The sequence below is a fragment of the Tachysurus fulvidraco genome, chromosome 24 (assembly GCF_022655615.1).
Source record: "Tachysurus fulvidraco isolate hzauxx_2018 chromosome 24, HZAU_PFXX_2.0, whole genome shotgun sequence".
Classification (NCBI taxonomy): Eukaryota; Metazoa; Chordata; class Actinopteri; order Siluriformes; family Bagridae; genus Tachysurus; species Tachysurus fulvidraco.
This window is the reverse complement of record NC_062541.1, coordinates 4,706,496-4,734,378: the sequence shown is the minus strand read 5'-3', so window position 1 is coordinate 4,734,378 and position 27,883 is coordinate 4,706,496. Positions and strand designations below refer to the sequence as shown.

Here is a 27,883-nt window from a genome sequence, read left to right as displayed (position 1 = left end):
AGTTCCCAAGGAACTGGTCCATTTTTGTGTGGCGGGGTGGGTTTTTGTGGTGAAACCCTTCGAAGAATGTTTTGGAAGACCTCGACTCCATGGTGCATACGATGTGGTTATGGTTGCCTTGTTAGCAATAGGAGAAATTCCGAGTTACTTTTATCCTCTCTAACAAAATGTAATTCTAAGCACGACAGCAGAGATCTGTGCACTATCCCTTTTTTTCTCTGCTTGTACATTCAGTGTTTTTTTTTGTTTTTTTTTTGTTTTTTTTGTTGCCAGTCCTGCTATCAAGCATCATTATCGTTATGACACTAAATAACACAACCGCTCCCTTCCAATCTGAGTCTAATCTTTAAAGTAGACATAATTGTACGAGAGCGCAGCTTCGGTCGACGAGAAGAGACGCACGGATTTGGGAACGGACTGGTTTTGGATGCAAGATGCTTTTGTGTATGGTGTAACGTTCCTTTAATGGCTTTGCTGGTGGAAATATCGATCAATAGGCATGTTGTTCGCATTGTTAGGCCCATTGTTATAGACAAACCTTGGAATTTCTTTGGGAAAAATTCATTTTGTATTTTATTGGTTTTGACTGTGATGTCTAATTTAGCCATGCGTACAAAGGGCTAAATTTTGGTCTTGAAACTGTTCTTATGGAACCCTGTCTCCGAAAGCTCCCCCTCATATGTCTCTCCTCACCCATGGGTTACTGTTGCCAGGCTACAGCTGAGGTCTGTTGGTCCGTATAAGAACGGGCTTGAAAGCCTGCCTGTTTGGGTCATTGCCCCCCCTCCCTCCTTACTCACACAATGGGATTCTGACTACTTTAGCTCTTTTATTTGGCCCACAAAATGCTCCCCTACCCCCACTTTGGTTCCTCTATGAGAAAAGGGGTGGGTGGGTGGGTGGTTGTGTGGGTGGGTGTGAGTGGAGGGGGTTCTTGTTGGCAGTGTGGTGTCAGTATGGGCTCTTTACAAAAGGAATTGTGCTGCTCCCCACTTGTAGAGTTTGGGATGGGGGTTGTTCTATGTGCCAGACATTGTAGCACACCAGGTTTTGTTAAGATTTTCTCATTTAGGATTTTTTTTTTTTTTTTAATTCACGAACGAGTCGATATTTCCAGTGAATATTTAGGTTCGAAGACAAAGAGAGTAACATAAAATTACACCGCACTATGTGAAACTTTTTTTTTTTTTGCCATACAGTACGTGCTTATTGTTTACACCTTGGTGTGGGATGCTTAGCTTGAAATACAGAACCTGGGAGGACTGGAATCTTTCCAACAGGAATTCTCCCATGCTTAGTGGCTGGCCGACCGTGACTGGCTAATCTGAGCTCCTATTTGAGATGAGCCATCGTGTTTGCACCTCTCATCTACAGGTGCCATGACCTTAAGATTGTATGGACTACTGCTGGGGAGAGTGGTGTTCAGTTACCTGCCCCGTTGACCTAGGAGCAGGAAAAACCAGCATAGAGTTCCCATAAGGAGTGGAGTCGATGATATTCACACACGTAAATCATTTAGTCATCATCCTTAAAAAACTTTTTAAAGACTCATCGCCTCCCTTTAATCCTTTGTTCGAGGGAATGTCTGTCCTTTCTGTACATGCAGTCAAAATGTTTTTTTTTTCTTCTATTGTACAAAAAAAGTGTCATTTTCAGGTCAGTTTTCTTTTACTTTTTCCTCCAGCAGTCCCAGAGGAGCAGACCAGGTTCGTAAGTCTCGGGTTTGCACACGTTTATCAAATTTCTCTGATTAAGAGCGCTTATCAAGGATCGACTCCTTCGGTACATACGATCGTAGGGTGCAGCATTGTGAGACAAAAAAAAAAAAGATCCTACACTCTGCACTCTTGGTCACAGGAAGTTGATAAACATTGCCCAGTGTTCATTTGAGTGTGTGTGTGTGTGTGTATTGCGCCATACTCTTCGCATGGAGTTACCGTGGTTGTGATTGTTTGTTTTTTCATTTCATTTCATTGCATCAGTGTCTGAAGTGGTCTGTCTTCTACTCAACGAAACAATCAGTCTTCTACGTTAACCTACTTTTATTGACAGACCGAATATTATCATGGGTAGTGTGTTGGGAGTGTACCGGCACACTCGCATGCATGGGACTGCATCAGAAGAATGCATGAACGTCCGTGTGAGGTTTATTAAGAAGACATAACAGCGCTGTTGTTTTGCGTATAAGTCTCAGGAAACGGCAGCTGGAGCTGTGCTGACAGATGTGGACAGATGTAGAGAGAGGGTCAGTGCTCAGATGCAGCTGGCGCAAGCCTTCAGGAGTGTTGTAATGTGCATCTCTTCCCACTCTCTAGCCCTGTACCACACACACACACACACACACACACACACACACACACACACACACACACACACGCTCACTCAGGAGTCAGGGCTTTTAATCCGTCATGCTACCCGTGCTTCATATTGTCTCACACCTTTTGAAAAACTACAAATACCCTGAAAATGCATGTCGACATATTTAAAAAGCTATCACAGATTTATGCAGTTGAGAGAACTTTTAGAACAGCATCCATTTCTGGTGAAATGGGTCTCTAGGTTATGTGAGAATACGTTAGCGAGACATTTTACTCCATGTTGTAGTAATAGCACGATAGGCACGACCAAGGTTGAGACAAAAGAATGTGTGTTTTGGCTGCATTGCTATGCTTGAGGACAAATAACCTATCCTTTCCTGTCCTCCCTCCTGTGGCTGCCTGACCAATATCGGCACATTCGGTTCACGTCCACAGGCATTCCTCGAGGATCGCGATCCAGACACTAACACTGATACGCCCACAAAGTGCATTAATGCATTCTGGCACTTCAACTCTAAAATTTACAACAAATCTGGTTTGTTTAAAATCCAAACCTTTCAACACCCCGTCTGTTTCTTCCAAAGAACATCCAAATTTGTCTCTATCTTACTTTCATCGTCAGTCTTTTAAAAGTTTTTAAAACAAAAAAGCTTTATGTTGACTTGTTAACCGTCAGCGGTTGTAATAAAGATAAATAGATTTTCACACATTCAGCATTTTACATGCGCACTAATGAGATCCTCGAAGGGATGCAGGAGAAGAAGAGCGATTGTTGCAACGACGCTGATGCTTTTTCAGTGCCTTATACCGCCATTGATCAGATGTAAAAGAGTCGGAGTGTCTAACGGCATGCTGGTAAAGAAATCTTGGTGAGCGTACCCTTCCCCATCCCTCTAAACCTTCTTTTGTGCAGAGACCTCTGCTCTGGTTTCATTTTTCCAGTGACACCAGAAATTCCAGACATAGTTAATTTGCCTCTAAATAAACCCCGCCAAGCCATGACAAATAGCCGAGGGGACGGAGGGTAGGGGCTGATTGGTGGTGTGTCAGACTTGCTCGTTCGTCTGTGAGGTTGCCGGGGCAACAGGGATCTGGGATTGGATGATAGGGTAACTGTTTTCAGAGCAGGAGACAGAGGATTACAGGAAGTATGACATGACATTCCCTCTGTATTCTCTCAGACCCTAGCCCACTGCCCAACTATCTCCTCCACCCTACTTTGAAGAAATTCTAGCCTAAAACAGACACCCCACCCCCAAGCACCTCAGCCTTGCAAACATTATCATCACAATCAGACTGCTGACCTCTGACATTTGACCTCCCAGCATGTAAGAGGTTTCATAGGGACTGCAATGCTGCAGGGGCCTCAAGAGAAGGTGAAGGAGGAGGAGGAGGAGGATGAGGATGAGGAGGAGGAATAGCCCTGGTAACTGACCAAGAACTCCTCCTTTTTCAGCATTGCTGCCCTACAGCTCCTCCATCAGCTGTCCAGTTCAAATCCTAACCACTGGTAATTTTGGATGTACCATCTAGCCAGATGTGGGTTTTTCCCCACTTCCTTTCATAGCTTTACAGAGGAGAAAAAAACTGTTATTAAACTTTAGAGAAGTCACAGCCAGTCCAGAGCCCCCTAGAGGCCAGATGCTCCCTGGGACTGACCAGCCTTTTTCATCGTCACAAAAACTACCAATCAGATGAGTGTAGGGGAGGAGCGGCAGGTCACAAAGGAGGCAATAAAGGATGAGATAGCTTGGAGTAAAAAAGTGGCCTTCCTATAACAGAGAGCAGAGGAAAAGCCATTGTTGTCACTGCCCAGGAGTTTGGTTTACAGTGAAAAGAAGCCTGAGGGCGGGAGATGAACAGCCATAACAGGCCTTGTCATCAGCTTCAAACGGCCTGTTTGATGTGGGCACCCATCCTGTAGCGGGGGCTCCCTGGGTGAGTGTAAGGTTACCCTCCGTACACTAGGCGACCCGACTCAGCCCCCGGAGACGACCTTTAAAACCCAAAAGCCGTTTGTGTGTTATCTCGCCTGTGCAGTTTCAGGTCACGCACCGCTGTCTATCAAGATACCATACAATCACAATCAAAGCCATGAAACAGAGAATGGAAAGTTCTTTACAAAGCGGTTTAACCAACATCTAATTTCTATAGCATGTTCTCTTTGGTCATTTGAGTGGCTTCTTTTACTTGAACAAATAAAGCCTTGTGCTGTATATTAGGCCTTTGTTGCATGCTTGTCTTGAGAGTAAAGTAGGTAAATCCTGCTGGTAGCTGACTGGTTTGTTTGAGTATTTAAATAGCGCTTGGCTATACTGTGCAGAAAGAGTAATGATGCTGGACTAGGAGCTGGCATGGACAGAGAGAGACAGCACAGCTATGGGGGGAATTTGGAGAGTGGGATTGTTCATTTCAGACAAGAACAAATATGCTACATTTGTCCCAGTGCATGCAATTGTCTGTCTGTGTGTGTATGTATGTGTGTGTGTGTGTGGGTGTGTGTGTGTGTGTGTGTGTGTGTGTGTGTGTGTGTGTGTGTTTGTGTTTGTGTTTGTCTTGACATGCACCAGTTCAGGCAGTATTAATATACAGTCTGAGCTCTGGTAATGAAAAAGTCACTGAGAGGTGAAATGCTTTTTGCTTGCTTCTCAGGTCTTTCATTGTCCCATCAATATTTATCTCATATTCTTTATGCTCAATTCTCAAGGTGCCGGCCCGGGTTCATTGGAACACTGTGCCAACACCCGGACCCATGTCATCGCTCGCCATGCTTTAACGGAGCTGCGTGTAAAAGTCAAGTGGCGAACGGTATCCCGCAGTATAACTGTGTGTGCCAGAGAGGCTTTAGAGGTAAACTTAAATACAGTTTTTCGCTCCACTGTATCAGACACTCGATATTCACTGCGTCTAATTCTTTGTACTGAGTAAGTGCCTATGTTTGATTATGGTGAAGTATATTTTAGAACATGCTAACAATTCACTGTGAGTTAATAGAATATTTTTGCATAACTTCTGTTTTTTTTTTCTGTTTTCATACTGCAAGATTTGTGAAAATCCTTCTATAATCTATATAATTCAAGTCTCACTGTATATGCACAGGTCAGGATTGTACTCAGATCGATGCCTGCGCCACAAGCCCATGTGCTAACGGTGCTCGCTGCACCAATTGGAACAGCCATTACAACTGTTCGTGCCCACCGGGCTACCAGGGCAAGAACTGCCGCAACGACATCGATGAGTGCCGCAAGCCAGGAAAGTGCTTGAACGGGGGCAGCTGTGTGAACACACACGGCTCGTTTAGCTGCGAGTGCCTTCCTGGATACAGTGGACGTACATGTGAGGTGCTTACTCAACCCTGCGCGCCATCTCAGTGCCTCAACGGGGGAACCTGCCATCAAACTGGCGACCACACTTATGAATGCGCTTGCCTGCCAGGTACAATGAACATGCACATGCACTTACACTCCTACGACTACATTCCCACACTCAAGAGCATCCGTACCCTCTGGACGTTCATGACAAATTTCCCAACCATTGCTGCTGCTGCTATACTATGCTCATGGGTCAAATGTCTCCCTCCTATAAATAGCTTTAAGAAAGGAGAGGAAGAAGAAAATGGGGGTGTGAGGAGAAGCAAGGCTGTTTGACATCAGGGAGGAATTTACTTTATGACCCTCTTGCGATTCCCCTAGGGAGCAGGCAGGAAATGGCCCTCGCCAGAGAGGAAGTCATTGAAATTTTGAGCGAATCTAAAACAAGCAAAAACAGCAGGGAGGGTGGCCCTCACTCCGGCCGGTCCGATGCTACTGTGGGAACTGTCAGGAGAGAGTGTAAACACTCCAACACCCACTAGACCTTTTAACGTCCCGGCTAGTCATCGTCATAGCGTCTGAGTGAGTTAGAGTTATAAGGTGTGACCTAGGAGAGGGCAAAATGTCACATATATCACATCACGGCCCTCGACCACTGCTTACATTTGTAAGAGGTGTTGATTTACACCAGAGTAGAAGGTTGCACTACAACCAGACACAAATGGAAGAATCCGTTACATTATACAGTATGTAAGAGACATGTGTCTGTAATTTAGTTTACTGCATTTTGTACAGAGCTTTCAAAAATAAACATTCCCACAAAGCAACTTTACAGAAACCCGACTATCGATATATAAATCCCGAATCCCTAGACGCGACACCGCTATGAAAAATGAAACAATCCTGAGACGACGTAAAGAAGAAATCATGAGAGGAACCAGACCTGTTCTCTTCTGAGTGACATCGATAAAAGAATGACAAATTATTACTCTTCTGCCATTGTATATTATAAAGTCAAACAGTACTAAGTGTGATGAAAGGATCAGAACCCAAGTCCCTGGATCCAGGTCCTTATGGCCATGTAATACTTAACATAACTATGAAATTTGCAAAAAGTATAAAATATACATCTGGAAATGGGAGAAAAGAAAACATTCAGTAAAATTTCTGCATCTATTTGTATTGTGGGTAACCGTGGCGACTGCGCAACAGACTGTGCAGACTGGGGCAGTCGTGGCCTAATGGTTAGAGAGTCTGACTCGTAACCAGAAATTGTGGGTTTGAGTCTCGCGCCGGTTACGACTGAGGTGCCCTTGAGCATGGCACCAAACCCCCCCAACTGCTACCTGGGCGTAAATGGCTGCCCACTGCTCCGGGTGTGTGTTCACGGTGTGTGTTCACGATGTGTGTGTGTGTGTGTGTGTGTGTGTGTGTGTGTGTGTGTGTGTGTGTGTGTGCACTTTGGATGGGTTAAATGCAGAGAGTGATTTCTGAGTATGGGTCACTGTATTTAGCCACATCACATCATATTGTGGTTGTTCATTTCTTTTAGGATTCGGTGGCCTTAACTGTGAGGTGAACGTGGATGACTGTCCTGGCCACAAGTGCATGAACGGTGGGATTTGTGTAGATGGAGTCAACACTTATAACTGCCAGTGCCCACCTGAGTGGACAGGTATAGTTTCTACACATATTAAAATCTGTATATACTGTATCTTAGATCTTTACCTGTTCTAACACTGTGTGTTTGTGTTGTCAGGTCAGTACTGTGCCGAGGATGTAAACGAGTGCTTGATGCAGCCGAACGCCTGCCATAACGGCGGCACGTGCTTTAACACCAACGGTGGCCACACGTGCGTTTGCGTGAACGGCTGGACAGGCAACGATTGCAGTGAGAACATTGACGACTGTGCCACTGCAGTGTGCTTTCATGGAGCTACATGTCATGACCGCGTGGCATCTTTCTTCTGCGAGTGTCCAGTGGGCAAGACTGGTATGGGTTTTTTTTTACAGACACATGAGGCCATTTTACCCTCAATTTCACCGCTTTGGTTCTGAACTATTCTGATTTATGACTGCAGGTCTGCTGTGCCACCTGGATGATGCCTGTGTCAGTAACCCCTGCAACGAAGGTGCAGTGTGTGATACCAACCCGCTGAACGGCCGTGCCATCTGCACATGTCCGGCCGGCTTCGTCGGTGGGGCCTGTAACCAGGACATGGATGAGTGCTCTATCGGTACATTTATTCTCACTCCATTATTATTCAATTCGATATACTTTATTAGCACGACACATCATGACACATTTGTAAAAGAAAATGATGTGAGCGATACATGATGTAAGCGATACATACCTCCTCGATTTGGGATCTTATAAAATAAATGTAAAGGTTGAAAAGTGCAGCATACGATCTGAAAAGATCACATAGTACTTGAAAATGTTTATTAAGGGACGTTGTAGACTAGTGGTTAAAGGTGTTGGACTTCTGATTGGAAGGTTGTGAGTTCAAATCCCTGCTTCACCGAGTTGCCACTCCTGGGCCCCTGAACAAGGCCCTTAACCCTCAATTGCTTAGTTGTATAAACTGAAATAAAATTTTAAGTCACTCTGGATAAGGTTGTCTGCTAAACGCTGTAAATGTAACTGAAGTAATTAACTTGATGACTAAAATTGTTTTACTGTTATGCCAGTTTGGCTACTGATAAGTAGATTTTTGCTTTACTATTCCTAGGTGCCAACCCATGTGAGCACTTCGGAAAGTGTGTGAATACAGAGGGATCCTTTCAGTGCCAGTGTGGCCGTGGTTATACCGGCCCTCGATGCGAGATTGACATCAACGAGTGCCTGTCCATGCCTTGCCAGAACGATGCCACCTGCCTCGATCGCATCGGCATGTTCTCCTGTATCTGCATGCCAGGTATGGCCAGAGACTTCACATCACATGCTCCAGAGCAGTCTTGATGTTGCACCTTTTACAGCACTCTATAGTCATCAGAGTCATGATGGATCAATGAGTAACGCTTAGCATGTATTACATAATAATCTCTTTTTGGTTGTGAGGGCTGATAACCGTATGTTCTGGCCAAGAATGGCAACTTTTGCCTACATGACAAACACACATACATGCGCAAAGTCCCATGCCCAGCTACGTTACGTTCATACTGTGGGTCTTTACGAATATACAAATGAGGGCTGGGAGTGTGAGGTCTATAGGGCTAGCAGAGAGTAAGCGGGGGAGGAGAGTGTGCTGCATGATAATGAGCAGTGGAGTGGTGGGAATGAACGACAACAATAGGGCCTCTCTGTGCTACTCTCCGTGCCCCTCATGCACACAGAGAGAGAGCAAACTTTTTCCCATCGCTTTCCCCCCCCAACCCCCACCATCTGCCCCCCTACCCCCCCCCCCCCTTAAAAATCCTTTCATTTCCACAGACACCTCTTGCTCTCCTCCTCTTCGTCAGCTGGTTCTGATTCCGTGCTGCTGCCGCCGGGTCCTCCCTCGTTCATATTTAATCGTGTGGCATGCTTCTTTAACCTCTTTCCACTGTTTATAACCTGCTTCAGCTTCTACAGTCCATAATCTGTCCATATGGAGGCCAAAGCGGGTCAAAGAGATTGTAAAGTGGTACGATTCACTATAGAAGCCAGTGTGCGTACAGTCATTATTCAGAACCCATATAACCTCATTTTGAGTGTAGGAACAGGTCATAAGCATGACATGGAGTGGTCAAAAGCTTCCTTAGGGTCTGGATGTGGATGTCATGGGAATTAAAGACCCTGTCATTATGAGTATGTGGGAAATTAGGTTTTTGGTCTCTTGTTTTGCTCAGGCTATGCTGGCACACACTGTGAGGTGGACATCGACGAGTGCGAGAGCAATCCCTGTGTTAATGATGGCATCTGCAGAGACCTGGTCAACGGTTTCACCTGCACCTGCCAGCCAGGTAAGAGAACAACATTTCCTGGTTTCATTTCCACTTGTAGAACATATAAGTCAATCAATATCAGACTGATAGATCTTCTGCTGGCCTGATGGTGCTCTGTGTAATTACTCATAAGAACGAGGCCTTCGGGGGCAGCAGGACTGCGTGCCGGAACAAAGGCACCATTGTGCACCCCTCCTCGCTTCTCTGCCCCCACTCATCTATAGGACAGAAGAAGGGGATGGCAGTGTCTCCTCCTCTCTCTCTCTATGGTTTTTAGGGGTAAGAGGGGGAACAGCAGTCCTGCTAATGAGATTCTTTTCCAGGTCCGCAATTTACATCTGGGGCAGACAACCCCCCGTAGCACCCCCCATCTAGCTATTGAGTTGGTAGAGTTTGTGTGAGTACTGGGTTAGGACATGGAGGGGGGGGTTCTGGCACATGAAGAAAACAATTCTAGTGTGCCCCCCCTCCCCCCCCTTCCTTCTTCTAACCTCCTGCCCTAAGCATAGCCACAGATCCCATCACAACACTGTTAATCAACATGGGTGCATTCTACAGATGCAAAAAATGGACATTTCCATGGGGCCCCCAGCCTATAGGTTGCACTTATTCACCCCACGCATGTTTTCCCAGCCTACGAATGCCAGCAATTGATTAAATCCCAGCACATGTCCATAGCCACACCATTTTAAATAAAGCCGTAGTGATCGCTAAGGAAATACGAGCCCACATCCAACAGTGCTCTAGCTGCCGTGTTTATCGGTACATGGCTGTACGTAAATTCGGGTAAAAGCAGGTGGATTTGGTGTCTTTCCTTGTGCTAACATCATAAAAATGTCACACTATGTCTCATCTCCATGCAATTAAGATTTGTCTAGGCATCTGGATCAGTAACAGAATCTGTGTAAAATTCTCAGACAGTTTTTAAAGTTAAAGGGTATAATAGTTTTTGTCAAATCCGTTTCTTTCTCCATCTATCTGTCTACTGTCATGTACATGTTGAACACATGTTGAAAAAAACTGAGAATTCAGTTCTCATGTGTTTAGAATTTGAGTTTGTGGTCATACAAACGTAAATCTGACCCCCTACAGTTGGGGAAATCTTAGTTTTTGGACAGAGACTTGTCCAGACTCTTAACCAAACACAGACTTTGTTAACTACAAAACATTTCAGAGCCACAGCCTGTGATTTATGTATTGTCCATGCAGTTCAGACCTAGGCCAGGCACCTCTGCCCTCTGTAGCCAAGCGTAGCATGTACACTTGTCCTCCTCTGCCTTACTGTGACCTCTGACCTCTGTGTTTGTCTGTCCCAGGCTTCACTGGCACCATGTGCCAGATCGACATTGACGAGTGTGCCAGCACACCCTGCCAGAATGGAGCCAAGTGCATCGACAGGCCTAATGGCTACGAGTGCCGCTGTGCTGAAGGTAAGCCACTGTGTGTGTGTGTGTGTGTGTGTGTGTGTGTGTGTGTGTGTGTGTGTGTGTGTGTGTTTGAGAGAGAGTGTGTTTGTGCTGAGTGTGGGCATGTTCTCCAGAACATCACAGTTGATATTGGTTCCATGCACCTGATATTGAGTCTGATCTCAAGGTCAGACATTATGTGCCATGATCAGACCGACAGCAGGCTCTTAATCCCACTCATCCCCCCCCACTGCACCCCAGGATCATGGGGTCACTCAGGGCCAGCAGCTGCTGAGGATGGGGGTTACACTTTGCCTTCACCTCGGCATCTGTTCATCCGAACGCCACAATAACATAGCGACACAGTGCCGTATGGCACGGCCCAAAAAGATCAGGTCCATCTTAAGGAATGCAGAGTCTGGATTTTAGAAATACTTTATATCCGAAATAAGGTGGTGTGAATTTGTTCAGTATAAAGATGTCGATACGAAATTTAGGGTTTGAAATCAATTCCGATATTTTACATTTATATAAATATATTTGTCCAGACACGGGGCTCTTAAACTGGTCCCCCAGATGGCAATTACTGCTAGATGTAGAAAAGGATGCGTAAATAAAGGCATGGGTAGTATTTAAGTATATATACATATACTGTATATACAGTATGTTAGTATCAAAGTAGTACAAGTCATTTTTACATATTGTTACTCGGTTAATTATGTACAAATTATTTATTTGTTAGTGACATCCACTACATCCAATATATATATATACAGCCACGATCTAGTGAGTGCACTGAAAAAGAAGTCCAAATGTTCCTGCATCAGGAATATTTTATAAATATCTGTGACTTATAAATAAATAAATAAATAAATAAGAATAAAACAATCGGGAATCTGCTATAGTGAACTAGATTTGTTCTGCTCTTTTGTTGAAGTGACACAGTTTAAATGTACAAAATAACTCCGGTGTATTAATCTACCTCTAATGTTAAAAAATAAAATATTTATTTAATTAAAACCGAGGAATCTGTTACCTATCGATGAACTATATTGACCTGTAAGCACTTATTTAATATAGAAGGATATTTAATGAAAAATAGATATATATATATATATATATAGACTATAGATATATAGACTATAAAAAGTAGACTATAAATATATGAAATATTGCATATATTTAATTAGACCGTATTTAAATTAGACCGTATGTATATTGTCTAAGGGTAGCAGCTGCTTGGTATTCTGCTGGCTCGTGTTCCTGTTCTGGGTCGTCCCGTTAGCAGGGGTACGAGGCATTGTCGCTGTGCTCTTCAGGACAAAAGCAGTTCTATGAAGCCTGTGAAAGCCTTCGCTTTCTCTCTCATTCTGTCTGTCTCTCGCCCTTGGCTCTTTGCTCTTGCTGCTGCCTGACAACCTGTTGGCATGGAAACCACAGGAACCCGGGCGCACACTGTAGGACCTTTCACTAGACAGAGTGAGAGAGTGAGAGAAAAGGAAACGGGGCAAAGTAGAATGGAACTTTGAGGGGGCAGGGGGGGGGCATACAGAATGAGGAAAAGGATTGAAAGTTTTTGGAGTATAAAAATAAAAAGAAGAAGAATCTGGGGGAAAAAAAAAGGTAAAGGGTCGAGAGAAAGAAAGGAAGTCTTCACACTGTAGACCAAACCGTGAAAAGGAGCAAGTGAATCGCTGAGGCAGCGCATGAAAACACAGTAGTACAGCAAGAAGAAAGGAAGAGCAGAGCACAAGACAGCTCGTCCCATAGAAATACTGGAGATGAGGTCACGTCTGAGTCGCTTCCACCAATCGCCACAAACCTCAGAGGAAATCCATCCTGACGTACAGCCAGAAAGCCCCAAACAGCCGAAAAGTCTGGAGCGCAAAAAGATTCTTCAGCTGTGGACAAATCATACATTAGCAGTTTTTTATTAGCATGCGAGAGAATTACACAATAAGTGACAGTTTACTTAGCCAGCTTGGCCAAAGATATGTAACTTCCTGTGCTAACAGAAAATCTGATGAGGCTTTAGTCGTGTCTTGAAAGCAAGCAAGGAATAAAAAATGATGCAATGGAAGCTAAGCTAAGACAACAGCTTGCAACATTATCCAGCCTGTAGGAAACTGCTGATAATATAATTAATAAGAATATATTATACATTATAAATGATTATAGTATATTTAGCCAACTTTTCTTAGATGAGTGACGTCTCTGAAGCCGACAAATAAGAGAAGTTGCCTAGAAAAATTGACCTAAAAAGAATGTTAGCTAGCTAGCAATATTAACAGGACCAAAACACTGTAGCTAAAAAAAGTAGCCTAAATAAATTTAGGAGCTAATTAACTAGTTTAGTATTTTAATGCAGACTTATATTAATATATCGAACTGGCTATAAATAGCTAAAAATTGTATGATGAGATATTCAAATGCAATAATACAGAACAGTGCTATCATTTATAACCACTGTTAATTAGGCTAGCCAGCTACTAGTTTTAACTAGCGTGCTTTCCCTTCTCTCTAGACTGAGTGCTCTAAATGTCTCTCTCCCCTCTCCAGGGTTTGAGGGAAGACTCTGCGAAAGCAACATCAATAACTGCCTACCCGACCCATGCCACCATGGTACATGCATAGACGGCATCGCCAGCTACACCTGTAACTGTGTGCCAGGCTACACGGGCTACCGGTGTGAGAACCAGCTTAACGAGTGCCATAGTAACCCCTGTCAGAACAGCGGCAAGTGCGTGGACCTTGTCAACAAATACATCTGCCAGTGCCAGCATGGGACCTCAGGTGAGGCAGTAAAGACATTTATACCCGATGAGTTTATAGAAAACATGTTCTGATTTCTGATTGGCTAGCAGACAGGATTGAAAGTAATAAATTTTAGCTTTTGAAAATTCTAGCTGAAAATTATACACTATATCATAGTGTCTTTCGCAATCACCTGCTCTGGACACTTCAGCAGGTGCCAGAACTCGCTTCCTTATCAGCTTTTTTACTGCAGCCGTGTTGTAAACAATATTACATAATAATATTTGAATACAGGCACCAATTGTGAAATCAACTTTGATGACTGCGCCAGCAACCCATGTGACTATGGCATCTGCAAGGACGGCATAAACCGTTACGACTGTGTGTGCAAACCTGGTTTCACTGGTACGTCTGCCGCACCGCGGGTTTCTTCAAAATAAATAAACAAATAGATATGCAAACGTCTTTTACTCTGTTATGACACCGAGACTCAATTGAGCATTACGATTTCTCACCGTTTAGGACCGAAGTGTAACATGGAGGTGGACGAGTGCTCGTCAAATCCCTGCCGTAATGGAGGCACCTGCGTGGATGACGAGAATGGCTTCCATTGTCTGTGTCCTACCGGTTTCCATGAACCGTACTGCTACTCTCATGTAGATGCGTGTAGCAACAGCCCATGTGTGCATGGAATCTGCAGAGAAGATCCCAATGGGTATCGACCATCTTTTATTTCTAAGATATTATCCTACCATATTACTACCCTTGTAATGTCCTCATGCTATCGTGTTGCTAGATTTTTTGTGCAATTTGTGTTAATTGTGTTAGTTGTTCAATTGTTAGTAAGTGTAAAAATCTGACAATGTTATTTCTGGCTTGTATCCTGCAGGTATCGCTGTGACTGTGAGCCTGGATGGACGGGCAAGAACTGCGATCTGGACCGTAACGACTGTCTGCCCAACCCATGTCAGAACGCTGGCACCTGCTCTGACCAGCTCAATGGTTTCACGTGTAAATGTCGTCAGGGCTTCAGAGGTGAGCGTGGTGCTCCATGTCTTAAAGATGAAGCAGAATGCAGAAACCAGATATTCAGGCAGGAAAGCATACACAGCTAGAAACATGAGAATTTAATATATAATAATATTTCCCCTTGTTCAAATATGCATGGTGATGCTTGTTTCCTTAATATAATAATGTAGGAAATGTTTTTTTTACAAAAATCTCCAACGCCCGTGTGAATCTCGTTAGCATTGAGAGGGATTAAAATGTGTGCCTGTATGAGAGTACTGAAGATCTGAGCCACATCGCCTCCTGCTGGACAGTTTGGTGAACTGAGTGTGGATGTGAACTCTAATGATGTTTCTTCTTATCCCTCACAGGTAATCTGTGTCAGGAGAACATAAACGAGTGTGCGTCCAGTCCCTGCCTGAATCACGGTACCTGTGTGGATGGCGTGGCAAGTTTTACATGCCGGTGTGAGTCACCCTACAGCGGACCCACCTGTGCCGAGGAGCCGTGCTCACCCAACCCGTGTGCCAACAATGCTGCATGCATTCACTCTCTCGACTACCTGGGCTTCAAGTGCACCTGCCCACCTGGATGGCAAGGTGAGTCTGATGAGCAATTATCATGTCAGAGTTTCTCTCTTGTATGTCTCAATATTTTGCTAATTCATGTCTTGTCTCCACAGGCCAGCTATGTAATGTTGACGTGAATGAGTGCAGCTCTAACCCATGCAAGACCCTTGGCACCTGTACCAACACACTTGGCGGATACGTATGCTCGTGCCGCAATGGCTACACGGGGCCTAACTGTGAAACTGACATCAATGATTGTCTCCCAAGTGAGTAATCGATACTAGTACAGAGTCTTAGCTTAGATGCTTGGTCACATCTGAGTCAGCTTCATGAGTCAGAGTCAGGGCAATGAGAAAATTGTTCTCAACAGGATCACATCTCAGAAACATATGTCTTGTACAGATGTATAAGGGAGCTCAAACTCTTCTGGATAGATGGATTATTAATTATTACAGTATACGGGTGTAGAAAAGTGTGTAGAAATGCTATGCAGTGTGAACAGCCCATGAATGACTCCTGAGATGGAAAGTCTTTATGCTGTTTTTTGTCTATCCGCAGATCCATGTCTTAGCGGAGGCTCCTGCATGGATGGCATTAACACCTTCTACTGCACCTGCCTGCCTGGCTTCACAGGGCCACGGTGTGCCACCGAGGTGAACGAGTGCCAGAGCTCCCCTTGCAAGAATGGAGGCACTTGCACAGATTATGTCAACAGCTACACTTGCACATGCAAACCAGGCTTCACTGGCCTCCACTGTGAGACCAACATACCTGACTGCACAGAAAGGTAGGAGGAAAATCAGGTTTTAAACCATATAAGTAACAGTCGACAGGAAAAAAAGATAGGAAGGGATCTGATCCTCTGGTTCGTGTGTATTCTGTAGTTCTTGCTTTAATGGTGGAACATGTGTGGACAAGATCAATGGTTTCTCCTGCACGTGCCGCTCCGGGTTTACCAGTGAGCACTGCCAATATGAGGTGAACGAATGTGACTCACAGCCCTGCCTTAACGGAGGAGTGTGTCATGACGGTGTGAAGACGTTTCACTGCTCCTGCCCCAAAGGATACACCGGCAACCGTTGTCAGGTACACAGAATACAAACCTATTGCAGAAGACGAGTTGTAAAAGTGTCTTTCTTTGCAGTCATCTTCTATCTTCTACATATAAACTATGTTTTTGATGATTGCTGTGCAGGTCCCTGTGGACTGGTGTAGGCGCTCAAACCCATGCCAGAATGGTGGCCGGTGCAGACCGAAGGATGGATCGTTTACCTGTGACTGTGTGGGAAGCTGGTCCGGACGCTACTGCGATATCCCGGGAGTGTCCTGCGAGATCGCCGCTCGTCAAAGAGGTACGAGTGACATCGGACACCTGCTGTTGTTACAGTACCTCGACACGTTCTTGTTCTTTTCTGCCGATTTCTTCATTCCTTTATTTTACACCTACAGGCCTTCAGACGGATGATCTTTGCGATCACGGAGGTCACTGTGTAAACACAGGAAACACCCACTACTGCAAGTGTCCGGCTGATTACACAGGCAGCTACTGTGAGAGTCAGGTGGACCAATGTGAAGACAAACCCTGTCTCAACGGTGCCACCTGCAGGGGTTACGTGGGAGGATACACTTGTGACGTGAGTGCTCGGCGCAAATGATCGGCTGCTATTTGTCTGCATGACGATACACTATCTAGCTTGCTAGCAAAATTCAGTGCACAAATTTAATATATGCAATATTGAGCTGGTTGCTGTGATGTGATCTATACACTCACTTCCTCCTTTGCCACATGTCAGTGTTTGCCAGGTTACGAGGGACAGAACTGTGAGCGGGAGATCAACGAGTGCCGCTCATACCCGTGTCAAAACGGTGGAACCTGCATCGACCTGGTGGGACACTACATCTGCTCCTGCCCTCCTGGCACACGGGGTAAGTCATGCTTATGGTCACTTTGGTATCAGTTAGTCCTCCGATGCATATGATAACTTTAAATCCTCTACCTAGGTGTTTTGTGTGAGATAAATGAAGATGACTGTGCCATACCTTCATGGCCCCGTGGCACCCCAAAGTGCCAGAACAATGGCACCTGTGTGGACCGGGTAGGAGGATACCGCTGTAACTGTCCTCCTGGGTTTACCGGAGAGCGATGTGAAGGAGACATCAACGAGTGCCGCTCAAACCCCTGCAACCCGGCCAACAGCCTTGACTGCATCCAGCTGCCAAACGATTACCAGTGTGTCTGTAAACCTGGATTCACAGGTGAGACATAATAAGATCGATGTGATGATCATGGTGTGTACGGTTGAGTTGTGGACAGATGATAATTTGTGTTTGTGTGTGGCAGGACAAGGATGTCAGAACAGGTTTGGTGTGTGCGATTCTCAGCCTTGTAAGAACGGTGGTGTATGCTCAATGTTCAGCAGCTCTCCAGTAGGATACATCTGCACGTGTCAGCTGGTGAGTCTCCATCGCTGTCGCCTTTTCTTCTTCTTCGTTTTTAAAAGAGTCTTAATCAAACACTCCTTCTGTTTTTCAGGGCTACACCGGGTTGAACTGCGAACGCAGCATGTCTTGTCGTGAGCTCTCATGCTACAATGGCGGTAGCTGCACCATGACACAGCGCGGTGCCCGTTGCTCCTGTCCACATGGCTACGCAGGTACACAGTGCAAGGAGCGTGCTAACGAGAGCTGCTTGTCCAAGCCATGTCGCAATGGTGGTACATGCAGAGAGGAGGTTTCTTTCCCTTATTTCAGCTGCCAGTGCCTTTTAGGCTGGCGGGGTAAACGCTGCGAGGAATCCCGAATTATTGAGTCACCCATCTGCCCACTGCTTGACTGCCATGGCAAGGCCGAAGATGGCGTATGTGACAAGGAGTGCAACTCGTTCGCTTGCAACTGGGACGGCGGAGACTGCTCGCTGGCCATGAACCCGTGGGCACACTGCACCAACCCAAACTGCTGGCAGTTATTCAACAACAGCCAGTGTGACGGAATATGCAACACAGCCGAATGCCTGTATGATAACTTCGACTGCAAGAGCAAGGAGAAAGTCTGCAAGTAAGAGTCTGGATTCTGTTGTCTGTCCTCTATATCAGATATTCTCAAAGCAGGCTGTGAAGCAATGCAAGGGCTTCTGGGATTTTTAGTTAAAGCAATAAAACAAATCACAATAAAGGTTAGTTATTATCCAGTTATTATAGTTATTACATTGTTTATCTGGTCACCACTTGAATGGGGTTAATCCAAACCTCAACAACAATTCAGCCTATAAATAACATCTGGGACTCTTAATCGCTGGAAAGTTTGGAAATAGAAAAAAATCTGACTCCAAAAATAGACATAATTGCGTGCATTTATATAAATTCCATGAAATAAATTGTACATAAATCTGTCCAGTAAGCTGCCATTCTAAAGGATTTCTCTCCCGTTTGCATGTTTGTGCACATAGAAAAAAATAATAGAAAAAAAATATCAGGTATAGTTTATAAGCCAAAAAAAGTTCCAGATCTTTAATCTTTCTTGTTTCTCACCACAGTCCAATCTATGAGACGTACTGCATGGACCACTATGCCGATGGCCGCTGTGATCAGGGCTGTAACAACGAAGAGTGTGGCTGGGACGGTCTGGACTGTGCCAGAACAGTTCCAGAACATTTGGCAAATGGTGTGCTGGTGATCGTGGTGCTCTTGCCTCCTGACGAGCTGCTCCGAACAGGCACGGCTTTCCTCCAGAAGCTCAGCAGCATCCTGCGGACGTCCCTCCGCTTCAGACTCGACAACAACGGAGATGCGATGATTAAGCCATACACCGGACCCGCAGCACGATTCAAGCGCGAGCTCCCGTCCCATAAAGAGGTCATTGGGTGAGTGCTTTTGCACCAAAGAGACAAACACAGGTCTTTTCATCGTTGTTAAAACTTGTCTCTCTGATTTCACTAATGATTTTTTTATTTTGGAGCAGATCGATCGTGTACTTGGAGATCGATAACCGGCTGTGCTCCCAGGACTCGGAAAGCTGTTTCCCAACAGCTGAAAGTGCAGCAGGTTACCTGGGAGCTCTGTCTGCTAACGAAATGCTTGAGAAATTTCCTTATCCACTCAAAGAAGTTCACAGTAAGTACAATTTCTTTTGGCAATAAATTAACAAGCTGTGAATATTCACTGTTCAGGTAAAGAAAAGAAAAAATCCTGTTTCTCTTCTTCAGGTGAGATAATGCATGACCCCAACGAAATACCTAAATGGGGAAAGCTGCTTCTGGTTGGTGTCGCAGTGCTCTTCCTGATGGTCATCATGGTGGTGGGAATGCTGATAGCCAGACGCAAACGTAAACACAGCACCCTCTGGTTCCCTGAAGGCTTCTTCCTTAAGAAGGACACCAGCAGTAATAAGAACCGCAGAGAACCCGTTGGACAGGACGCTTTAGGCATGAAGTGAGTGCTTTATTCCTCTGTTATTAGCGTCGATGTTAAACATTTAAAGTGACGTGACATACGGCTAAGTACGGTGACCCATACTCAGAATTTGTTCTCTGCATTTAACCCACCCAAACACAGCACACACACAGCAGTGAACACACACACACCGTGAACACACACCCGGAGTAGTGGGCAGCCATTTATGCTGCGATGCCCGGGGGGGCAGTTGGGGGGGTTCGGTGCCTTTCTCAAGGGCACCTCAGTCATGGCCGGCCCCGAGACTCGAACCCACAACCTTCAGGTTACGAGTCAGACTCTCTAATTAGGCCACGACTGCCCCATTTATTAAACAGGGGTTAACAAGGTCTACTTTGTCCTTCAGGCACATGCCAAAGACGGTGGAAGAGTCCTTACTGGGAGACCACAGTGACCAGTGGCTAGACGCAGACTGTCCTGAGGCCAAGAGACTGAAGGTGAGTTCAGTGTCAAAAAATTCACATTTAATAATAACAGTTCCCAATTGTGAATGTTTTAAAACTATAATTATATTAAATACTCACGTGTTTGTGTGCACTACAGGTGGAAGAGCCGAGTATGCTCTCAGACAGTGAAGATGCTGTGGACAGCAGACAGTGGACACAACACCACCTGGCAGCCGCCGACATCCGCATGCCCCCATCCATGGCCCTTACACCTCCGCAGGGTGAATTCGATGGCGATTGCATGGATGTCAATGTCCGGGGACCAGGTATGTCCACAGTGTACAGTAGGGGTCTTCTCATGTCTAAAGAAAAAGTGACCCGAAGTGACCCAAATCACATTTTTTTCTTGAACCCGACGTGCATATTTTTTTTTTTAAGAAAGACCCGACCCGAGACAAACCCGAAAAAATTAGACCCGAGTCCGACCCGACGGCAATTTTTTTTTAACTTGACTGGACCCGAATGTTGCATAACTCTACACTAAAGTAACAGCTACAGCGTGGATTCAAAATTCATTGACAGGTCTGTTTCAACAAAAATTAGCTCACCGCCAGCCACACGTCGCTAGCGACACGTCGCAAGCGGTCTTGGCAAACAGAGGAGAGTTTGGAAAAGGACTCGAGTCGATGCACACACGCGAGATACAGTAGTTCGGGTCTTCTCGGGTCCGTTCGATAAAAACACATTCCTTTTAAATTACCCGAGACCCGACGCCGCTATTATTAAACCCGACCCGTGTCTGAGGCACACGTGAAACTTTAAGACCCGAAACTGCTCGCGTCTTTTCTGAGGGGACGTTAATTTAGCTTTTTGTGAAGGAGCCAGTTAGACCGCTTGTCAGCCATTGTGTAATTTATAACCTTCTACTGCAGGAATTCCACCATATTAAATGTCTTAACTGACCCATGTGTGTTTGTTTAGATGGTTTCACTCCACTGATGCTGGCTTCATTCTGCGGCGGTGGACTTGAGCAGGAAGTGGCCGAGGAGGATGACTCGGAGGAGTCTTCAGCTAACATCATATCAGACCTCATCTACCAGGGTGCGTCGTTGGGTGCTCAGACTGACCGCACTGGAGAAACAGCTCTTCACTTGGCTGCCCGCTACGCTCGCGCCGACGCTGCCAAACGTCTGCTGGATGCCGGAGCCGACGCCAATGCACAGGACAACACGGGTCGCACACCTCTACATGCTGCTGTGGCTGCTGATGCTCAGGGCGTCTTCCAGGTAGAGCAGCTTGCCACTCATATGCTGCATTTTGTCTTCTTGTGTATGTTTGTTTATCGGGTTGGGGTCAAGCATAGAGGTTCGTACTCTTGACAAGCGCAGTGTTTGCAACAGATCTCTGCGTTCCTTTTCAGATTTTGATCAGAACACGGGCGACGGATTTGGACGCACGGATGTACGACGGCTCCACGGCTCTTATCCTGGCCGCTCGGTTGGCGGTAGAGGGCATGGTGGAGGAGCTCATCACCTGCCATGCTGATGTTAATGCTGTTGACGAGATCGGTAAATGCATATGTTCGCTGACTTTATTCCTCCTGGACTATTTATTCCATCAGGTGTCGGATGTTCATGTATATGTTCATATTCGTGTGGTTTTCTAGGTAAATCTGCACTGCACTGGGCTGCAGCTGTGAATAATGTTGAAGCCACTATCGCCTTGTTGAAGAACGGAGCCAATAAAGACATGCAAGACCTTAAGGTAGAGTAATTCAGTGTTCCCTTTAGCCTAGGCTTTTTTTTACCTTCCCATGACATAATCTCTGACTTCCGTTTGTTCTCCAGGAGGAGACACCACTCTTCCTAGCTGCGAGAGAGGGTAGCTGTGAAGCAGTGAAGGTTCTTTTGGCCCACTTCGCCAACCGTGAGATTACGGACCACATGGATCGTCTGCCTCGAGACATTGCTCAGGAGCGCATGCACCACGACATTGTGCAGCTGTTGGATGAGTACAACACAGTGCGCAGCCCGCAGAGCCACGCTGGAGCAGGACACCACTTAGCAGGTGGACATGCCCTCTCACCGCTCATGTGTCCACCAGGCAACTTCCTGTCCAGTCTGAAGAACACACCGCAGGGCAAGAAGAACCGCCGACCAGGTGCCAAAGGAATAGGCGGACAACACGGGAGCAGTCTAAAGGATGCTGCAAAGGCACGGAACAAGAAGCTGACGCTGGACATGCAGAGTGCACTGCTGGACAGTTCAGTGACACTGTCGCCTGTGGACTCACTGGACTCACCACGCGGTGGTGCCAGTAACGCCGGCTATGTCACTAACCCAGCTTCTCCAGCTGCTATGCCCTCTCCAGGAATCTTCCACTCAGTGCCTAATACTCCGATGGTGCACAGCGGTATGATGGATGCTGGTGGTCCTTTCACAGTTTCCTTAGCAGGCTTGAACGAGTTGAGTCAAGCCACACACACTTACGCTCTCAACCCTGGCCAGATGAACCTGGCCATGGGCATGGTGAGCCCAGTGAGCGTGCCGTTTGACTGGCATACCCGTGCGCCCCAGACCCAACAGTGTACCCAGCCTATGGTGAACATGGTGCACCCAGGGACACCGGGTACTATGCAGACTGCCGCTGTACTGATGCACCAGCAGCAGGTTTTCCGTAACACCCAGCAGCCCATGTTGCAGCCTACGCCAGTCTCTAGTACACCCACCATCAGCCCTATAAAGCTGTCTTCCATCGCCGAACAGCAGCAACAGCAGCAGCTACATGCTCATGGCCTTAGCAACCAGCAGGCCCTCGTAAGCCTGGGTGCCTCAACGCCTCCGACTCCGCAGCCTCCACAACCCTTCTACCAGCAAGCGCAGCAAAGTCAGGCACAATCCCAACAGCCTCAGCAGAAGCAACCACAAACACCTACAGTCCCACAGAGCCAGGCTGCTCCTTCACAGGTCTCACAGGCTCCTCCAGTGCAGGCCAGTAGCAGCACCACCAGTGCAGGATTGGAGGATTACCCCACTCCTCCTTCCCAGCATAGCTACAGCACAGCCATCGACACCACCCCCAAGCATTACCTGCACGTTCCCAACAAGCACCCCTACCTGACCCCTTCCCCCGAGTCTCCAGAGCCATGGTCAAGCCCCTCCCCTCACTGCGTTTCTGATTGGTCTGACTCCACCCCGAGTCCATCAGTCTCTGCCCCTGCCTCTTCCCATACCCAAATTCCTCACGCATCCGAAGCGAGCGGAAAGATGCAGGTGTTCGCATGAGCAGAACTTCCCATAGCGTCTCTCTCTTTTTTTTAAATATGTCAGCCCGTTTCCAAAATTTTAATTGGATTAGGATTGACTTGGTGTTTGTTGACTGGACCGTCTGCCGGGTGTCGTCTGCAGAGAAAACGAGTAAAGGGAAAATCGTGTTGTCTTAAAAAGAAAAGACAATTTAATGAAGTAAGACATTCTGTCACAGATAAACTCGTGTGTTGTTTTATTATTAAAAAAAAAAAGAATATATGAAGAAGAAAAACCACGTCTTTCATTTCAAAGACTTGGAGACACTTTTCCTGACACTAACAAACTTTTTAAAAAGTAGATTAAGAGAAAAGTTGAAGGAAAATCTTTTCTTTCTTTTTTTTTTTTTTAATTTATTATCTCAATGCATTCCTCTAAAACTGCCTTGTGGGTGTCCTCTGACTCTGTTTGTCTACACCTCTCTCCGCTTAGCTGTGTGTGAGGCTCGTGGATCGTTTCTTGCGACGTTTCCCACATCGACCGCTGAAGTGAGATGTATATTTCGAGTTACAGACAGAAAGAGCTGGACACGTCACCTCTTTTATGAGGTATTATTTATTTAGGCCAGTGTTACTCCACTAAATTGGCATTACAGATTACCTAGCCATGATTAAATTGTTTAAGTTAGTGATATATTTGAATTTGGTGAATCGACCTACAGTGAAACGATACATCCGTAGGAGTTCTGTCTATCTATCTATCTTATCTATCTATCTATCTATATCTATCTATCTATCTATGTGGGGCAATAATGTCGAAAGGCATTTCTGAAGCACTTCTAAGGCAGAGCGTGTAAGAATTAAATTGATAGCTGCTGTTGGGTTAATTTTGTCGCTTATAGTAAAATACGTCAGTTTTCGAGTATTAATCTGAATAGAGCCGAGCTCACGTAAGGCCCGATTTCTCATTCCCTTCCATTAGCTTTTGTTCTGAGGTCACTTATAAACTCTCTGGCTACCCTTTTTTTTTTTTTAGTCTGTTTGGGTTTTTTCTTTGGGGTTGTATAAATTTATTTTGATGATTTTAATGTTTATTCTGTGCGTTATAACCTCGGTTACCCTCGGACATCACGACGACACGATAAGCTGTGTATTTTATAGACTGCTGCTTCCTGTTGCTTCACGGTGACACTGCTAAGATATCACTGCCAACCAGAGCCCTTTATGTTCACACAAATAGAGCTCGACCAGAAGAACGTTCTCCGATATCTTCTGACCTCTTGTCCTTTTCTTTATTTCTTTTTTTTTTTTTATAGGTTCTATTGGTTCATGTTTTTTTCTAATATGGTCTGCTCATTTTCATGAACGATATGTTGTGTTGTGTCATCTGAATTCTATGTGTGTGTGTGTGTGTGTGTGTATATCGGGGTGTGTAAAGGTCCAAAGAGGTGGCTAGTGGGCTGCTAGCGCTCTGTCACTCCTCAGGGAGGTGTTATATAGCATGCAGTGTAGTCTGCATCTCTAGCAGCCTCCACCTAACCGGCCTGGAGGACTGCGTCTGACTTGCGTGGCCTGAACGCGCCAGTGGAGCGAACGCTGCTATGTAGTGCTGCCCCTTGCTGTCAGCTGCAGGTACAGGCGCTTTTACTTCTCTGTAAAATCCCATCCCGAGCCGAACACTTATTTCTGTTCTCGCTGCATAAGGCTGTAATAGTTTTTTTTTTTAAAGCCAAATCCGTATGCCTGTTTTATAATAAATAAATAAATAAAATAAAATAAAATAAATAAATAAATACACACACACAAAATGTGGGAAATTACATTTGCATTCATCCTTCCATTTCACTTCAAGACATCGAGTGCAGTGGATTGTGGGTTTGATAAAATGTTTGTTAAGTCTATCTCAATTTTGTATGTTTTATTTTATTTTATTTTTTACAAAAAGTGCTAACTTCAAATCTTTTTTTTTTTTAATACACTACCTTTCAGTCTTCCTCAGCGCTCTGAACATTTTGAAATTCCAGCATTTTCTTTTGTACATACTGTTATCTCGTTTAGGTTTGTTTGTGTAAGAGAAGTCTAATGTTTCTAAAAAAAAAAATTATTATGTACTAAAAAACACAAAAAGTAAATGTACCTGCTATTAGCTTTTTTTTTTCTTTTCTTTTAATTTTTTTTGTTGTTGTTGTTTTTATTTTTTATTTTGAAACCGAGGATGTGACTGATTATATATTGGTCTCGCATTACTAGAACAGCCATAGATATTTTTCTGTGTTTATTATTAATTCCTATACTTGTTTAAAAGTAGTTTAAAAATCATTGTATATAAACACTTTTTCACATTGTTTCTTTCTACAGGCATCAAGTTGTAAAATACGTTACTTCTAATAAAACAGTAGGGAACTACATTTCTGTCACTTGTCCTTTATTGTGTGTTTTTTCGCGAAATGTGTTTTCACTCTCATAACATTGAGAAATTCACGTGAATAAAAAAAATAAATCAACAATTAAACATTGATATTTAAATTTGCAGTCCTCCGGCTTTTAGAAACCTTTTCAAAACTGGCCAGTAAGTTAGCTGTAAAACTATAATAACAAAACAATGACTTTTGCATTAGTATAAGAGGAATAAAACACATTAGAACACTGTTACACTGCTCTGTCACAATTATGTGCCTATAACAGTCAAAGAAAAGTCAGAAAAAAAAAAGATTCTTTTCATATATGAAATACTTTCCTGTCAGAAACTCACACTGCAGGGGAGGTTTCTTACTGTTTAATTGAGTCTCTGTGTCTTTTATCAACATTTCAATTATTGCTGACGAATACATACATCACATATTTCCATGCATTATTTTTTACTGTTATTTCATTGTTCTGAAAATTGCCAGATTATTATTACATCGCTAATCCACATACAACATTTTAATATTGTAAGTATGAACAACTATAGTGTGTGTGTGTGTGTGTGTGTGTGTGTGTGTGTGTGTGTGTGTGTGTGTGTGTGTGTGTGTGTGTGTGTGTGTGTGTGTGTGTGAACACAAACATCTCGTGATCATCTCAAACTTCTATATCCTGTTCTGTACTAATGTCTAAATTTGATGTGAAGGGTGTTTTTTAACATGCAGCACATAACGACAGGGTTTAGACTTGCCCTGGTCAAACAAACTGTTGTTTAACTTTATAATTAACTAAGCAGGAGAAGCAATAAGTTGTTCATACTCTGTAGTCCCATGATGCTGCTCATCACCACAATTTGCCCACTCTTCATGTCAGGCAGCACTTCCTTCACCAATCGCACCAAGCCAAAGAAATTAGTGTTAAAGACATCCTGCATGGCCTTTAGGCTCCCTCCTAATCATTGGCAGTGGTCCGATCATCCCAGTGCCAGCGTTACTCACTGAGTAAACAAAAGACTATCATCACTGTCAAGTGTTCACTTGCTCATCACGAGCACGCAAGCTTAAATTCCAGTAATGTCGTGGCTTTCACAAGAGAGTCCAAGAGAGTGTAAGCAGATCCACTGATGTACTGAATCCTGTGAGATACCTAAAGGAACAGTAATTCTTATTCACCCAATATATGGAGGCGTCTGTCATGCAGGCTGTTCACACACTCTCGGATGGAGTCTTCACAGTGGACGTCCAGCTGATGGATCAGCAGGGAGCGGCCCAGCGTCTCTCCAGCTGCAGTCTCCAGCAATGCTCTCTTTCCCAAGTCTCTCATTGTGGCCATGAATTACTCCAAAAGAAAGACGAGTCATTCATTAAATCAGCTCAATATATTCGACATATATTTACGAACCAATATGTATTATATTATACAGGTTTGCATGTACTGTAAATAAAAGATCAGACCTTTAAACTATTTAAGTTTATCCTTGGGGGTCACGGTGGCTTAGTGGTTAGCATGTTCGCCTCATACCTACAGGGTTGGGGGTTCAATTCCCGCCTCCGCCTTGTGTGTGTGGAGTTTGCATGTTCTCCCCGTGCCTCGGGGGTTTCCTCCGGGTACTCCGGTTTCCTCCCCCGGTCCAAAGACATGCATGGTAGGTTGATTGGCATCTCTGGAAAATTGTCCGTAGTGTATGAGAGTGTGTGTGTGCCCTGCGATGGGTTGGCACTCTGTCCAGGGTGTATCCTGCCTTGATGCCCGATGACGTCTGAGATAGGCACAGGCTCCCCCGTGACCCGAGAAGTTCGGATAAGCGGTAGGAAATGAATGAAGTTTATCCTTGGCAAGACACACAGCCACAGCCAGTCCAATCCCAGAGGAACATCCTGTCTAGTTTCCATGATGCTCTGTCATTTTCATCGACCACTTCCTGTCTCAGACGAAGTGCAATTCTGCAACTTCCTTTCATGTATCCACTTTCATGTCTTTGAATTTCTGTGCATCTTCTGGACCTGCAACGGATCAGAATTAATCCAGATTCCTGTTTAATCGGTCATAATCGTCTTCTAAATATCTGGTGGAGCTGCATTGCACTGATACAAATATTTTCCTACAGAA

The 27,883-nt window shown here is 44.9% G+C and overlaps 1 protein-coding gene across 1 annotated transcript in view; it reads left to right on the top strand.

The window, feature by feature from the left end:
* Window positions 1–25,779, top strand: part of notch3 (notch receptor 3) — a 33,925-nt gene extending 8,146 nt beyond the window's left edge. Inside the window, exons 3-33 of the mRNA XM_027155095.2 lie at window positions 5,026–5,168; window positions 5,418–5,753; window positions 7,182–7,304; window positions 7,389–7,622; window positions 7,711–7,866; window positions 8,362–8,547; window positions 9,461–9,574; window positions 10,873–10,986; window positions 13,522–13,755; window positions 14,011–14,121; window positions 14,239–14,431; window positions 14,606–14,751; window positions 15,096–15,323; window positions 15,407–15,559; window positions 15,852–16,080; window positions 16,178–16,379; window positions 16,489–16,645; window positions 16,743–16,927; window positions 17,087–17,219; window positions 17,295–17,549; window positions 17,635–17,747; window positions 17,827–18,347; window positions 18,826–19,152; window positions 19,251–19,402; window positions 19,495–19,720; window positions 20,088–20,178; window positions 20,285–20,453; window positions 21,109–21,413; window positions 21,548–21,695; window positions 21,794–21,891; window positions 21,975–25,779. Coding sequence (XP_027010896.2) covers window positions 5,026–5,168; window positions 5,418–5,753; window positions 7,182–7,304; window positions 7,389–7,622; window positions 7,711–7,866; window positions 8,362–8,547; window positions 9,461–9,574; window positions 10,873–10,986; window positions 13,522–13,755; window positions 14,011–14,121; window positions 14,239–14,431; window positions 14,606–14,751; window positions 15,096–15,323; window positions 15,407–15,559; window positions 15,852–16,080; window positions 16,178–16,379; window positions 16,489–16,645; window positions 16,743–16,927; window positions 17,087–17,219; window positions 17,295–17,549; window positions 17,635–17,747; window positions 17,827–18,347; window positions 18,826–19,152; window positions 19,251–19,402; window positions 19,495–19,720; window positions 20,088–20,178; window positions 20,285–20,453; window positions 21,109–21,413; window positions 21,548–21,695; window positions 21,794–21,891; window positions 21,975–23,411 — 7,219 coding nt within the window. The 3' untranslated portion in view covers window positions 23,412–25,779. The remainder of the gene's footprint in view (window positions 1–5,025; window positions 5,169–5,417; window positions 5,754–7,181; window positions 7,305–7,388; window positions 7,623–7,710; window positions 7,867–8,361; window positions 8,548–9,460; window positions 9,575–10,872; window positions 10,987–13,521; window positions 13,756–14,010; window positions 14,122–14,238; window positions 14,432–14,605; window positions 14,752–15,095; window positions 15,324–15,406; window positions 15,560–15,851; window positions 16,081–16,177; window positions 16,380–16,488; window positions 16,646–16,742; window positions 16,928–17,086; window positions 17,220–17,294; window positions 17,550–17,634; window positions 17,748–17,826; window positions 18,348–18,825; window positions 19,153–19,250; window positions 19,403–19,494; window positions 19,721–20,087; window positions 20,179–20,284; window positions 20,454–21,108; window positions 21,414–21,547; window positions 21,696–21,793; window positions 21,892–21,974) is intronic.
* The last annotated feature ends 2,104 nt before the right edge of the window (window positions 25,780–27,883 follow it).